The following is a 14,200-nucleotide window of genomic DNA, read 5'->3' as shown; positions in this document are numbered from 1 at the left end:
AGGGGCTAAGCCAGAAGCTCCCACTCCTCCATCCTGCGCCACTGTTTTGAAGCAAAACACGTTTTTGGAGAAGTTAGAGAACTTAAAAAAAATTGGAAAATCCAAGATGGCCACCAAGGCAGCATTTTGGCACCAAAAAAGGCTTCAAAACGCTTCAGGGCTGAAAAAAAATTTTTTAAATAGGATTTTAGAGGAGGGGAAACCAAAGACCTAACTGCAGAAACAGTTTAAACATACTTTTCAAGACACCCCCCCCCCCAAATTTCCCCATAGGCTGTCACAGCCTGTACTCACACATCATGCTGCTGGGGAAATGGTGCTGCAGCCTGCTTCAGCTCCCTTTAAGTGTACCTAGATCAGGAGAGGTTCTCTATCTCAAGCCGCTGGTCAGCTCCCAAGCTGAGATCTTTCTTCTTTGATCCTGTGAACTGGAACTCCAGCAATCTTACTTCCCGATTGACATGAAAGACTGAAATAACTTTTGGCAAAAAGGATGGAACCGTATGCACAGAAACTCCGGTCTCTGTGATCCTGAGGAAGGGCTCTGTAAATAAAAGTGCCTGTAGTTCCCGAGACTCTTCTCACTGACATAATGGCCATGAGGAAGATCATCTTGATTATCATGCCGCTGTACTGGGCCATGGTGCATCCTCACCTGGAGTACTGTGTCCAGCACTGGTCGCCGTACATGAAGGACACGGTACTTCTCAAAAGAGTCCAGAAAAGAGCGACTAAAATGGTTAAGGGGCTGGAAGAGTTGCCACTTGCCGTACAATGAGAGATTGGAGAAACTGGGCTTCTTCTCCCTTGAAAAAAGGAGACTGAGAGGGGACATGATCGAAACATTCAAGATACTGAAGGGAATAGACTTAGTAGATAAAGACAGATTGTTCACCCTCTCCAAGGTAGGGAGAATGAGAGGGCACTCTCTAAAGCTGAAAGGGGATAAATTCCGTATAAATGTAAGGAAGTTCTTCTTCACCCAGAGAGTGGTAGAAAACTGGAACGCTCTTCAGAGGCTGTTATAGGGGAAAACACCCTCCAGGGATTCAAGACAAAGTTGGACAGGTTGCTGCTGAACTAGAACGTGTGCAGGTGAGGCTGAACTTATTTAGAGCACTGGTCTTTGACCTGAGGGCCGCAGCGTGAGCAGACTGCTGGGCAGGATGGACCACTGGTCTGACCCAGCAGCAGCAGTTCTTATGTTCTTACAAGATCCATCAAGGAAACTTCCTTAAGCAGCTCATATAGAGACCGACAGAGGCCTTGCAAAACCACGTTAAGGTTCCATAATGGAAACAGGTATTTTACCGGGTGAGCCGTAGCACCCCTTTTAGGAATTTGGCTATGTCTGGATGAGATGCCAAGGAAGCTTTATGCTTTCAGGCCCTGAAACAATACAGTCCTGTCACTTGGACTCTGAGGGACACCGCTGCAAGACACTTATCAAAGCCAGCTTGGAGGAGAGCCAACAGCACCAAGATCGGAGCAGAGAATGGTTCTGCGTTCTCTTTAATGCACCAGTGCTGAGATGTTTCCCATGCCTTAATATAAGCAAAGACCATCGTAAGCTTTTTGGCTCTAAGCATTGTATGTATTTATTTATTTATTTTAGGTATTTATATACTGCCTGTCAAAATTAACTAAGCTGTTTACATTCACTTACTCAGGCATTTTCCCTGTCCCAGTGGGCTCACAATCTATCTAATGTACCTGGGGCAATGGAGGATTGAGTGTCTGGCCCAGGGTCACAAGGAGCAGTGTGGGATTTGAACCCACAACCTCAGGATGCTGAGGCTGTTGCTTTAACTACTACGCCACTACCTTTGAGGACCTTTTGTGTGCTAACGCCACATGTTCAAGAGCCATGCTATCTGGATCTTCTATGACCACTGGTGGCAGACAGCATCCATTCTCCCAGATCCAGCTGTCTGTCTGCTGAGGAAATCAGTCTATTTTATGAACCTACAGTACAGTATTGTCTCCTCCCAGGTTGATGAAGAGTTTCCCTAAGAACTTGCTCAATTTAAGTGTTCCATCCATGATCATGCTTCTAATGGTTTTGTACTAAGGGATGGCCCTGAGAAGATTTCTACATCCATTCCAAAATTCAGATTCCAAAATCTCCTTCTGATTTTCCCTCTGCTGGCTCCTAAGAAACTCTTAAGGATCTAGTGGCCTGGGAATGAGCGAAAACCACTCTTCCTTCCAAAACAGCTTGACCACTGAAGCCTCATCTCATTCCATGAAAACAAGCTTCACCTCACCTGCATTCACATTCCTCAATCTCCTCCTCTGCTAAGAAACCCAATGGAAAACCTGTATCCTGAGAGTTTTTGCCAACTCAGCACTTTCCTAGCCAGGCTGGGTCTCTTACGGTTAGGCCCTACCTCAGATGAGTACCCAGATATTCTCCAAGACACTTCTCAATGGTTTCTGTAAGAAGCACAATGTCTTGGGTATCACTACCACATACTCAATAGAAAATGAAAATGAGGAAAAGGGAAATTTCATCTGGGACCATGAAGTCCTGTGCACTGAAGAAAACTCTGCAGGCCTTAATTAAATTGATGAATGCAGAGTGGCATAGGCCCTCACTAGCTGAGTCATACTATGTCTCCAAAATAGCCATGGACTTCATTCACCCACATGCAAGAAGCCATCCTACTTTGAAGTTGAAGGCCGAGAGAATCAATTTTTCAATGCTCCAATTACAATTGGGGCAGAAGGCAGAGGAGTAGCCTAATGGCTAGTGTAGTGGGCCATGATCCTGGCAAGCTATGTTTGATTTCCACTGCAGCTCCTTGTGACTTTGGGCAAGTCACCTAATCCTCCATTGCCCAGGTACAAAACCTAGATTGTGATTCCACTAGGGACAGATACCTACATATGTGTATAGTGCTACGTATACCCATTTTGGCTATAGAAATGATTAGCAGCAGTAGTGTATCTCCAAAGCGCTAGAGTGTCTGCATATTTCTCCACCTGACTCTGGGGTGCCTAGGGTATCCAAACCCCTGATGGTGGAGAAATATGCAGACACTTTAGCGCTTTGGAGATAAATGCCGCTAGCTTCTCTTTATGAAAAAGTCTCAATACAGAGGGATCATCCACCTCTGCTCCCACCTCCACATCTTGTTCATTATCAGCCTCCCGGGGTCAAACAAGGGAAACGAGAGCTCAGAGTTAGCAGACCAAAAAGCTTCTGCATCCTGCACTACCCTGTGCCATTTGGCACCGTGCTGGCCCTCCCCCACCCCTAACTGAGGTCGGGACAAAGATACCTGGGCCATTACACCACCTGAGCCCTCCCCTCCGGGTTTGTCCATTGCAGCAAAAAAGCATTGTGTAGCAACCGGATAAACTCTGGAGAAAAGAGCTGTGTGCCTCCTGTGATTCCTCACCGCCCTCATCGAAGAAGATGGGCGGAGCTCACTCACTGCCGTGGCTCGCTCTCGCAAGGGCACTCTCTCCACGGTAGAAGCCACTCCTGACGGTCTGCGGCGCTTACCTCGCTTAACCGCTTCTGCCGCCATTCCCAGCACAACTGCTGTACACACTCCTCCGGAATTCAAAATGCAAACACCACCGGAAAAGCCAGAGTTGGGCTCCTTTTTTTTTTCCTTATGGGAAAAAAGCCCTCAAACAATAAAGCTCCTCAGGTATTCAGGTGAGGAGGGAAGGGACCTGGGAGAGCCCAGGTGTTGCCCCCCAAAGTTGGCACCATTCAGCCAACACCCCGCAGCTCAACTGAGGCCTTAGCCACAGGAAGAGTTCTCAACTGAGGCCTTAGCCACAGGAGGATTTCGCCTTTCTGATCCAGGAAACTGAAGCCGGTAGCTGAAGCCAGGAGCCTAGAGGAATAGCAGTCATGTAACCCAGTGCTCTTCAACTGCTGGTCCAAGGACCGGTGTCGGTCCACAGAAATTTCCTGCCGGTCCACAGGGCCGGCACGTGCATCAGGCCCAAGACAGTGTTCTTCAGCCACCGGGCCACGGTGCGATCAACAAGGCGTTGTCTTCGGGCCGGCTCCCTCTTCCTGAGTGCTGCAGTGCACAAAGCCATGGGAAGAGGCTCCTACACACGTCCTGCGCCTGAAACGGAAGCCTTCTCTCTGACGTCGCAACATCAGAGGGAAGACTTCCAGATGAGGCGCGGGACGCGCAAAGAGCCACTGCCCACAGCTTTGTGCACCGCAACACTCAGGAAGAGGAAGCCAGCCCGAAGATAATACCAGGGGGCAGGCCAGAAGGCAAGGCACAGCACAGACAACAACAGTAGGGGGAATGATTTTATTTTTGTATTTAGTGATTGATTTACATCTGCTGTGTGTTCAGGAAGAAATGCATTTGTTTCTTTTCCTCTGGGGTTGTACTGCTTGCAGAGTCTTGCATCTTAGGGTTTGTTTGTAAATATTAGTACTTTTAGTTTTTAGTCCTGCATTTGCATGGGGTTATCAGTTTTCTGGTAGGAATGAATGTTGAGAAGCATACAGTGTGCTTTGTGTATTTTAATTTTGTGGTTAACCATTATGTGTTGTTAATACGATTATATTGTGTGTGTGTGTGTGTATATATGAAAAATGAATGGAAAAAATGGTGTTACAATTAGTACTATTATGGGGGTGGGGTCTGGGGAAGAGATTGGGTGGAAATGGCGGGGTCTGGCCCACAACTTAGCCCAGTGTTTTTCAATTGCCGGTCCACAAAATAATTATTTTATTTCTGCCGGTCCATAGGTGTCAAAAGGTTGAAGAAAACTAATCTAACCTGCTGGAGATAAGAGCATACTGGCTGGCCAGGAGGGATTCCATCCAAGATATATACCTGCGAGTCAGTTCTCTATCTCCACCTGCTGGTAGATGTGTGCTAGCCCACTTGTCTCTAGATTCTTCTGCTGCCGGCGCTAAGGAAAGTTGAGGATTTAATTCTGTCAGACATATGAATTAAAGTTTCCCGAATATCTAAAGAAATGGGCATCTCGGCAGGTACGGTTTGAGAAATAATTCATGAAAGTTGGACATGTGCAAGGATAGTGCAAGATGGGTTCAAAGAATGTTGACGCCATGTCAGATGGACAAGAGGCTCCAGAGCTGTCAAGAGAACTATGAGATGTTCCATGAAGACCAAGTGAATTTTTTTCATTATTTGGTGACCGAAGATGAGACTTGGGTCTACCACAGAGATCCCGAGTCCAAAATGGAGTCAATACAGTGGAAGCACAAGTGATCCTCGACCCCAAAAAGTTCAAGACAGAAAATCTCCAGGCAAAATCATAGCAACTGTTTTCTGGGATGATGAAGGATTTTTGCTTCTGGTGTTCACGCTACACAAGACAACCATAACCAGGGAGAGTTACGCTAACACAATGATCACTTTGCATGAGTCAATAAAGGAGATGAGGAAAATTTGCATCATGCGCTCTGCTTCGTCACGACAATCCGCCAGTACATGTCACGACAATCACAGGCTGCCATCCAAGAATATGGGTTTCAGAAGCTGAACCATCCATACTACAGTCCTGACCTGGCTCCTAATTATTTCCTGTTCTGAGTTTTGAAGAAATCTCCTCGTGGACAGGAGACGTCAAGGAAGTTATGATGTCCTGGTTTGAAAGTCAAACAGAAGAATTATTTTCAAAGAGGTTAAAGTAATTGCTGGAAAAGTTGATGAAGTGTATGGAGCTATCAGGGGACTATACTGAAAAATAAAACAAGCATTTTTTGAAAACGCTTCTTTTCTACTGAGGTAGAAAAACTATTGAACCACCTTCGTACCAAGGTTTGTCACTGAAAAAGAAATGGGTTTCTGTCTCCATCTGTTGTCAGGGTGGCATAAACTGAAACATTAGGGCTGATCTGTCAGGATAGCAAAAATCAGCTAGAACAGGGATGGGCAACCTCGGTCTTCAAGGGCAGCAATCCTTCAAGATTTCAGGATTTCTCTAATGAATATGAGGTTTATTTGCACACAATGAAGGAAGTGCATAAAAACAGATCCCATGCATATTTATTGAGGAAATCTTGAAAACCCGACCAGGTTGCAGTCAAGGACCTGAAGTTGCCCACTCAGAGTTAAAATAGTGATTGCCAGGCTTGTACCAGCCAATCTAATTTTCAGGATATTCACAAGGAATATGCATGTTCAGGAGACACCGAGCTAAAGAGAAAACTTAAAAACTATGAGGGCAAATTTCAATTTGGTTGGATGCACAATCTACAGGCACTTTGTATCCACAAACACCTTTTGAAAGTTGCTCATAAATACTGAAGAGCCATGGATTTTGCACTTGCTTTATCTGCAGTCATAGTCTGGGCAGAAAAACAATGGAAACAACAAAAGTTAAAATGCCATATTTAGCTTACTGTCTTCCCCCACCCCCTCAGAACTCTTGCATACACTATAGCCAGACTGAGGCAGTCTGTTTACCTGGATAAATATGCAAAATTTGCAGAGAAAGACATTTCAAATCCAAGCAAACAACAGGCCTGGATAGGCATTGACAACGACAACATAGGCAACTGCCTAGGGTGCCAAATTTTTTAATATACAGTACACTAAATACCTAGGCTAAACAGGCGCTTAATTTTCACTTCCTTTAAGACCATGCGCTATTTCTGGAGGAGAAACCCTATCTCCTCAACAGTCTTCATTCCTACCTATGAGTACCACCTTCTTAAATAATAAATAAATCTGTATAAATCATATGTTTCAGAACATAACCAAAGTCCAAAAGTCAAAGAATCCCCTAAATCCTCAGCCATCAGGCTAAAGCAACTTCATATGCTAAAAGGTCCTGGACAAAACAGGAATTTTTATAGGTTTTGAAATATAAAAGAAATATATGAAGAAACCTATGTGTTCCTGAAGGCTGGTATATATCATCATCTTTTCTTCTGGCCCAATAAAGGTATTGTGAACTCCATGAATTTCAGGCCCAAACATGAAATTTCATCCAGTCAGGATGCTTTCCTAAGTACTGGCAGTTCTGAAGCTTCTCTATGCAGATCTGGGGGGCCAGACTCAATAATTATAGAAGTACAATATCAGCAAAAACATCTGGTCATGCTGTGGACTGATGAGATACCATGCTTCCTGAGCAAATCTTAAAAAAAAAAAAAAGTCTAGTCCTACAGTGCCATTTTATTCCCAGTGCTTCAAAATAGTGAAAAGTTTATCATAGGTTTCTTAGTAATAGAATATGTCTTACCAATCAAGAAGAGCCAATGAGTTCAATTTTTCCCCGGTATATACTATGATCATTAAAAAAGGGTTTTACTTCATAGACTATTTTCACATAGCTAATACAACTTAAAATGTCTTTGTGGCACTACAAATTTCTTTGCTTCTTTATTTTAGGGGATCATAAACCCCTGGCTTTCCATATTTAAATGAACGCTAAGAGAGGATATGAACCTGTACATATCTTTCTATAGCTGCTTGCACTGATTTTATGCATTGGTTATTTATGGTTCAATTGACATCGATTTTGATATTTAAGCCTTGATCTGTTTAAGCTCTCTAATAATGGTTGAGTCACATGAGAAAAAAATAACCCAGTCTAAATGGTCTAACACAAAGAACCTGAGCTACACATAGCAGTTAAAACTTAAGGTGGGATATCCTAAACACAAATTCCAACTCAGGTACTGAAAAAACTCAAACTAAAGGAAGGCAAATAACTACGAGCAGAAATTGCTCCCAAGTATTACGAGCACCTAAAGGTTTTTGCATATATAAATATGTGTTAATGAGTAGCACTTGATATGGAGGCTACAAGTTTAATAAAGTTAGTTAAGGGCGACTTGAAAACGGCCTCAAATCTTAATAACATTATGCTCTAATTCTAAATTACACAGTGTTTCAACCTACTTGCTTAGATTTCTTTTATTCAATAAATGAAAATATCCAAACAAACCTAAGGACAAAGGCCTAACCCACTAGCTAATTCCAACACCATCATTCACTTTGCATTCTATACACCACTTAGGTGGGAAGGAAGAAGGAATAAAAAGCAGATATTTTAAGAAAAAGAGGACTTTTTGTAAGGGGATGATTTTACTAAGCTGTAGTTTGAACTAAAATTGTACACGAGACTAGAACGTGACAACTGAAACACCTAATTTCTCATAGAATACAAAAATCAACAAAGGATTATTGGACTGAATCATGCTAATTTTCAGTGAATTAAAAATTAGTTGGGACTCTATATCTGATTTGCAGGGAAAAGGAAGATATAATTTCCTTATCCAATTAAAGAGAAAACAAATCCCAAAACATACACACACTGTACTGCCCTACAAGGAATATAAAATGCCATGGTATGGGCCTTAACTGAGCACCCAAGTGTGCCCATATACTTAGAAATGTCCCAATTGCTAGCAAATATTTGAATTGCTTTCACGTTCATATATTTGCCAGTAGCAATGGTATTTTACTATTAAGGTTCACAAGAAATGGGGAAACAAAGAAGAATTGCATTTCTTTCTCAACAAACAGAACAATCACTAGAAAGCATTTAATATACAGTTTGGAAATTATACAAATGGGACACTAATTACATGCTGCTGTTTAACATGAATTAAGTAAAATGAGGAGTCTCTGAAGCAAACAAAAAAGTAACCAAACTCTCAAGGTAATATGCACCAATTATTTGAATGTGTATTTACCCTGTACAATATGGTACAGTTTTGTTCTCCCAACCATGTGGGAGATCATGTTAAGCATGGCACAGGAAGCAAACAAATGATCAAGATGTTTACCTGGGGTCAAATATCTGGAGGGGATAGAATGGATGGAAAAAAAAAAGAAAAGAAGATATAATTAAGAAAAAGCTTCAGTCTGGCCCACCCTAATACCTGCTCTATTTTTTTTAATTGCCTACAACTTCAAAATAACTAATCAAGAAGTTTGTAAAAATATTGTCATAAAGTTACTACTTTTTAAACTACTTAAATAAAACTGGGCAAAATAATTTTAGTGATAGCCTACCTCAGTATTACCCAAACTTAAGCCTTGTTTTTTTAAAGTATTAGATTACTAGCATTTGCCAGAGTAAAAGGTGTTTTGACTTAAAAAGCAAGTTTACAGTTTCTTAATTTAGACCTTCAGTAACTTATAATTTATTGCTAGATCACTGAACTAATAAAAAAAATTAAAAACAAAACAAAAAACCTTTTTAATTTTTTTATGTGATCAGACATTCTTCTTATAAGTAAAAAGCAACTAAGACTTTCTAAGAAAAGAAAAAAAAGCACAGTCCTCCTATAACTTTTTGGCAATCTAATGACACCTAATTTAGGTCAGGGTTCGTTAATAGTCAGCAGTGGAAGCCTACTGTACTAAGCAAATCTTTGCATTTAACCATGCAATCAATTAATTTTTATCCACACGCTTTTAGATCTACATTTTAAAAAACTGAAAATGACCAATTAAGAATTTCAGAATGTAATTGTTGCTGTTCAGCCTGATTTAAAAAATGTTCAAAAATATATTATTCCACTAAAATGTGGTTAACTGGGAAACGTCTTAACTTTTTTCAGGCCATACTAATACATTAACATTAACAGGCAACTTGATCCCCCTTCAGTAGTCACAAACTAGAAAATAAACATCATTACCCTGCTGTTTATTAAATAAATATATATTACATTTAGCAAAATATTAAATTTGTAATATTTAGGAACAGTTTAACCTAAAGTAAGTCTTCCCAAATTACAAGTTCCAAAGAGCTGGGGGCCCACTTTAGACATTTCACTTTTTAAATAAAAATTAAGTCACATCTAACAAAGCGGATGGAGTGGGGCACGAGATTATGAAAAAGAATTTAAAAACAGAGCAGGTTCAAAGGTCAACTTAACAACGCACAACCCTTGTCCCACAACTCTACCCTCCCCCCTACCTACCCCCGACTTCCCTTTCAGGAAAATCCCACATCTTAACAGGTAAAATTTTTCATCACGAATCTAGCGACTAGATACAAAAACGGCTGATCACCCTTCAGCTACCCCTACCCCCACCCCCCATAATAGATCTACCTAAATAAAAGGAACTCTCTAACCAGGCATGCATGTGAAACCCGTTAAGAGGCCTTTCAGTATGGCGTCTGACTGAAATATATATATTGTATAATCCCTCGCAGAAAATGTAAAAAAAAAAATGTTAAGGACACTATTTTGCTCCGACACCTTATATTTTTCTTTTAGGTTCCTTGAATACTTGGCACTTTCATTTTTTTACCTTGTAGTATCATATTAAAGAATATTCACGACCAATTTTATGGGGAAATTTTCATTTGCACGAGATAAAAAAAAAAAATAGAAAGATTTGAAAGAGAGAAGAATAAAGAGATTTGTTCAGGTTACTCGACCTTTCGTCAGGGAGGAAGTTGTTGTTGTGTTCATGGTTTGATGTTGGGGAGGACAGGACATTCGTGCTTTCCACAGCCATTTTCCTCACATTTAAGAAAAGAAGTTACACTCCAGTCAGGAAAAACATAAAAAATTAAAACAAAAAAATCGGATGACCAACAAAAATAACGAAAAAATTTAAGTCGCTTTTACCAATTCAAACCTCGGTTGGCGGTGGTGACATTTTTGTTGTTGGCTTTTGTATTTTTTTTTTTGAAGACGTTGATAAAATTTGTGGGGATATTTTTTTGGTCACTGTATAAACTTTTTCCAGTCCTTGGGGGGTTTAAGGAGATTTTGTTGGCCTTTTTGTGTTTTTTTTTGTATTTTTTAAGGGGTAGAAAGAAGTAGGAATAAAATATCAGATTGTCTATACAAAAAAAGGATAATTTTGCAGTTCGAGAGAAGAAGAAGGAGAGGCAAACCCCGCGCTTTTCCTTGCCGCAGTCAATAATTCACATAAAATGGCGGCCACCGCTCTCTGAGGCGGAGACGGAAAGGGGGCGGGGCGGGCCCGGAAGGTGGTAACGTCACAACAAGCCGCGATTATCCGGCAGTCAGGAGACGTTGGAGGCAGGTGATGTCATCTTCGGTCGTTTCCGGAACTCGCCCACCACTCTTCTATCTTCCTTCCATCTAGCCCTCATTGGACTGAAAAGTTTATGTCACCTTCGGCTATTTTCGCCAAGAAAAAGAAGGCGGAGAAAAAGATAGTCGTAACCGAAGGTGATGTCATCCTCGGACATCTCCGGAACCGTGCACCTTCAAACCACCCTACCCCACTTCGCGCCATACTGTTTGTTACATCAGATTTAGGGCGTGGCTAGTTGAACTCTTTCGTTGTTTGTTACCGGAGATGAAGTCATCTTCGGATGTTTACGGAAAGTATACCGCCGATTAACGTTGACTGTACGCATATGTCGTAGGGTGGGTTGGTAAGGTATCATTAGATTGAGGTGTATGCACATGCGCAGCTGCTGCAGAGAGTTCTGTGGCTCTGGTGGGCACGTGACTGGGAAGGGGTTGCGTCATTGGTCTCTTAGTGTGGAGTGTGATCGTTTGGTTAAGGTTATGTTCAGTTGCAGAATAGTAGGCCCTGGTATACAGTAATGTTATTATAGTTTATGTCAGTTTAGTGGTGTATTGTACTGGAGAAGCTAGGGCATTGTAGGCTTAGCGGATGTGAACGTAGAGGTGGCATGCCATGGAGAAACTGCTAATTCTGAGACCAAAATTAAGTTATAGCTTCAGCACTCTGAGGCTGTAGGTTCAACCTCACACTGCTCCCTGTGACCCTGCGCAAGTTACTTGTTCTCCACTGCCCAAGGTACATTCAGGACAGAGAGGGAAAATGCCTGAAGTACCTGTATGTAAAACCACTTTGAGAGTGGTTGTAGAACTACATAAAGGTGGTATTCAAGTCCCCATTTCCCCCCCCCCCTCCACAAAAAAATGGGATGGGGAGCCCAAAGTAAAATGATAGCTTCTGAAAGAATAAAGAGAGAGTGAGGCAATATGAACTAAGTGTCCTTACAAATTAGTTTAGTTGCTCACTTATAAATTGTAATTTTGATTTTATATTCCAGGTTTGTTTTTGATAGAAACAGACAACGCGTTTCCTGTTGTCTGTGATAAATACAGCTTTAGAATTTTTTTTGCTTTAACCTAGTTTAATGTGAGTATACTGATTATCCCAGGACAAGCAGGCAGCATATTCTCAACAGTGGGTGACGTCACTGATGGAGCTCCGCAGCGGACAGCCTCGAAAGCAGACTTGCTTGAAGATCTTTGTAAGAGCTTCAGAGTGCTGCACTGCGCATGCGCGAGTGCCTTCCTACCCGAGTTAGGGCGCGTGTCTCCTGTGAGGAACTCAGTTCATCGTTTTCCGCATAGCCGAGAAGTCATCTGTACTTCAGCTCTGCAGCCTTCGTTGCCTTCTCTCACCGCGGCTTTTTTATTTTTATTAAGTCGCTGTGCTCACGTTTTACTACGGTTTTCTTTTGTAAAAAAAAATAAAATAAAACTTTTATTTTACTTTTTGTTTTTCTTCCGGCCAGCGGCCTAGGCCTGGCCGCTTGCCTCATTCAATATGTCGGCCTTTATTTTTTCTATGTCCTGGCCTCTAACCGGGTTCAAAAAGTGTAGCCAGTGCAACAAGACCCTTTCAATCACTGATCCTCATAGTCAGTGTATTGTTTGCCTGGGTCCTGAACATTGTCCCGACGCTTGTTCGCGCTGTGCTACCCTCCAATCTCGGGCACTTTGTTGGCGCCGTGCCAAGCTCCTTCAACGTTTTGGCACGATGGACCAGCCGGCTGACAAGACCTCGACCTCGGCTTTGGGGACGGCCTCGACCTCTAAGTCCTCGACCTCGACTCCAGCCTCTGCCTCCGCCAAGGCCTCGACCTCGACTCTTTCGCCTCGAAGGCCTCAGCGGCACCTCCTCTGAAGACCTCGACGGGTAAGTCTCCTGTCTCTCCTTCAGGTACCATTTCTAAGAAGCCTCCAGAGTCTCAGGCATCCCAGGCCGTGCCTACGGTCCTGCCAGCCTGTTCGAGACCTCCAGCTAAGCGTGCCTCCAAGCATCGGGAATACTTAACCTCGAGGTTGCCCTCCTTGGAGCGCACTGCTGCACCTTTGAGACCTGATCCCTTTGTCTCGGTGCCCATATTTGAGGACATGTTAAAAGCCATTCTGACCATTCAGATTTCCTCGGTCATAGCTCAACTCCTCCCGTCCTCGAACCTGCTTCCTGCGAGCCAGCCTGAGCAGCAGTCTGAGACCCCGGTGGAAGCACCTAGAGGCAAGCCTCGGAAGTCTTGTCGTCTCTCCTCCAGTGACTCTTCACCTACTCCTCGACATCAGTCTCCTCACCCTTGATCGAAGCATCCCTCGAGTTATTCGAGGCATCTTGCTTCCAAGCTCAGTCAGGAGTCCCTTCTTCACCAGAAACCATCAACTCCTCCGGATACTGAGTCTTCCATGCCTCATTTATCAAAGGCTGTTGAGGCTTCTACCAAACTTAAGCATAAGTCTCGCAAGGTCCTTACACCAGCTGCTTCTCCTCGCAGTCCATCGAGGTCGAAGACTCTCCCATCGAGACAACCTCTGAGGGACTCTTCTCCTCCTGCCTCGACCCACTCTGTTCCTCGAACCCCGAGAACTTCACCATCGAGGGTTTTGAAGCGCAAGCATTCTTTAACTCCTCCTGTCGTGAGTAGTGCAGCTTCTTCAATCACTGTGCGCCTAGACTCTGAGCCTCCTTCACAGTATTCCAGGGAGGCTTCTCCCTCGTATTTGGTGGTTCCTAAGTCTCGCACTCCTTCTCCTGAAGGTGCCTCGACCTCGAAGTCTGCCTCTTTTGCTAAGTTTGTTTTTGACATGGGACAAGCTCTTCAACTGGATCTCCACTCAGATTCCAAGTACACTCCTGAATACTTGGCCGATATGGAATTACCTCATCCGCCTAAAGAGACCTTGAGGCTTCCTATGACTCCAGTATTGAAGTAAACTTTCTTCAGGAATATGGAAACTCCTTATTCCATTACAGCCATTCCATCCAAGCTGGATTCCAGGTATCACACAGTACCTTGCAAGGGCTTTGAGAAATCTCAATTATCCCACCAGTCCTTGGTTGTGGAATCTTCTCTAAAGAAAGCTCATCCATCTAAGCTCTACGCTGTGGTTCCTCCAGGCAGGGAGGGCCGTACCATGGACAAGTTTGGCCGCAGGTTATATCAGAATTCCATGATGGCTAACAGAATTCTCAATTACAACTACACTTTTACTGCT

The 14,200-nt window shown here is 42.9% G+C and overlaps 1 protein-coding gene across 4 annotated transcripts in view; it reads right to left on the bottom strand.

The window, feature by feature from the left end:
• ZC3H4 (zinc finger CCCH-type containing 4) overlaps window positions 1-11,305 on the bottom strand; it is a 339,067-nt gene extending 327,762 nt beyond the window's left edge. For 2 of the 4 annotated variants that reach the window (XM_033954004.1, XM_033954006.1), the window contains exon 1: window positions 10,369-11,216. In XM_033954004.1, the coding sequence (XP_033809895.1) occupies window positions 10,369-10,448 (80 nt within the window). In that variant the 5' untranslated portion in view covers window positions 10,449-11,216. Of the gene's footprint in view, window positions 1-10,368; window positions 11,217-11,259 lie in introns of those variants that run through there. The other 2 variants (XM_033954008.1, XM_033954005.1) reach the window with 2 other exon arrangements.
• Window positions 11,306-14,200: the final 2,895 nt, after the last annotated feature.

Source organism: Geotrypetes seraphini, chromosome 8, assembly GCF_902459505.1.
Source record: "Geotrypetes seraphini chromosome 8, aGeoSer1.1, whole genome shotgun sequence".
NCBI classification, from domain to species: domain Eukaryota; kingdom Metazoa; phylum Chordata; class Amphibia; order Gymnophiona; family Dermophiidae; genus Geotrypetes; species Geotrypetes seraphini.
This window is presented reverse-complemented; position numbering and strand designations above follow the sequence as displayed.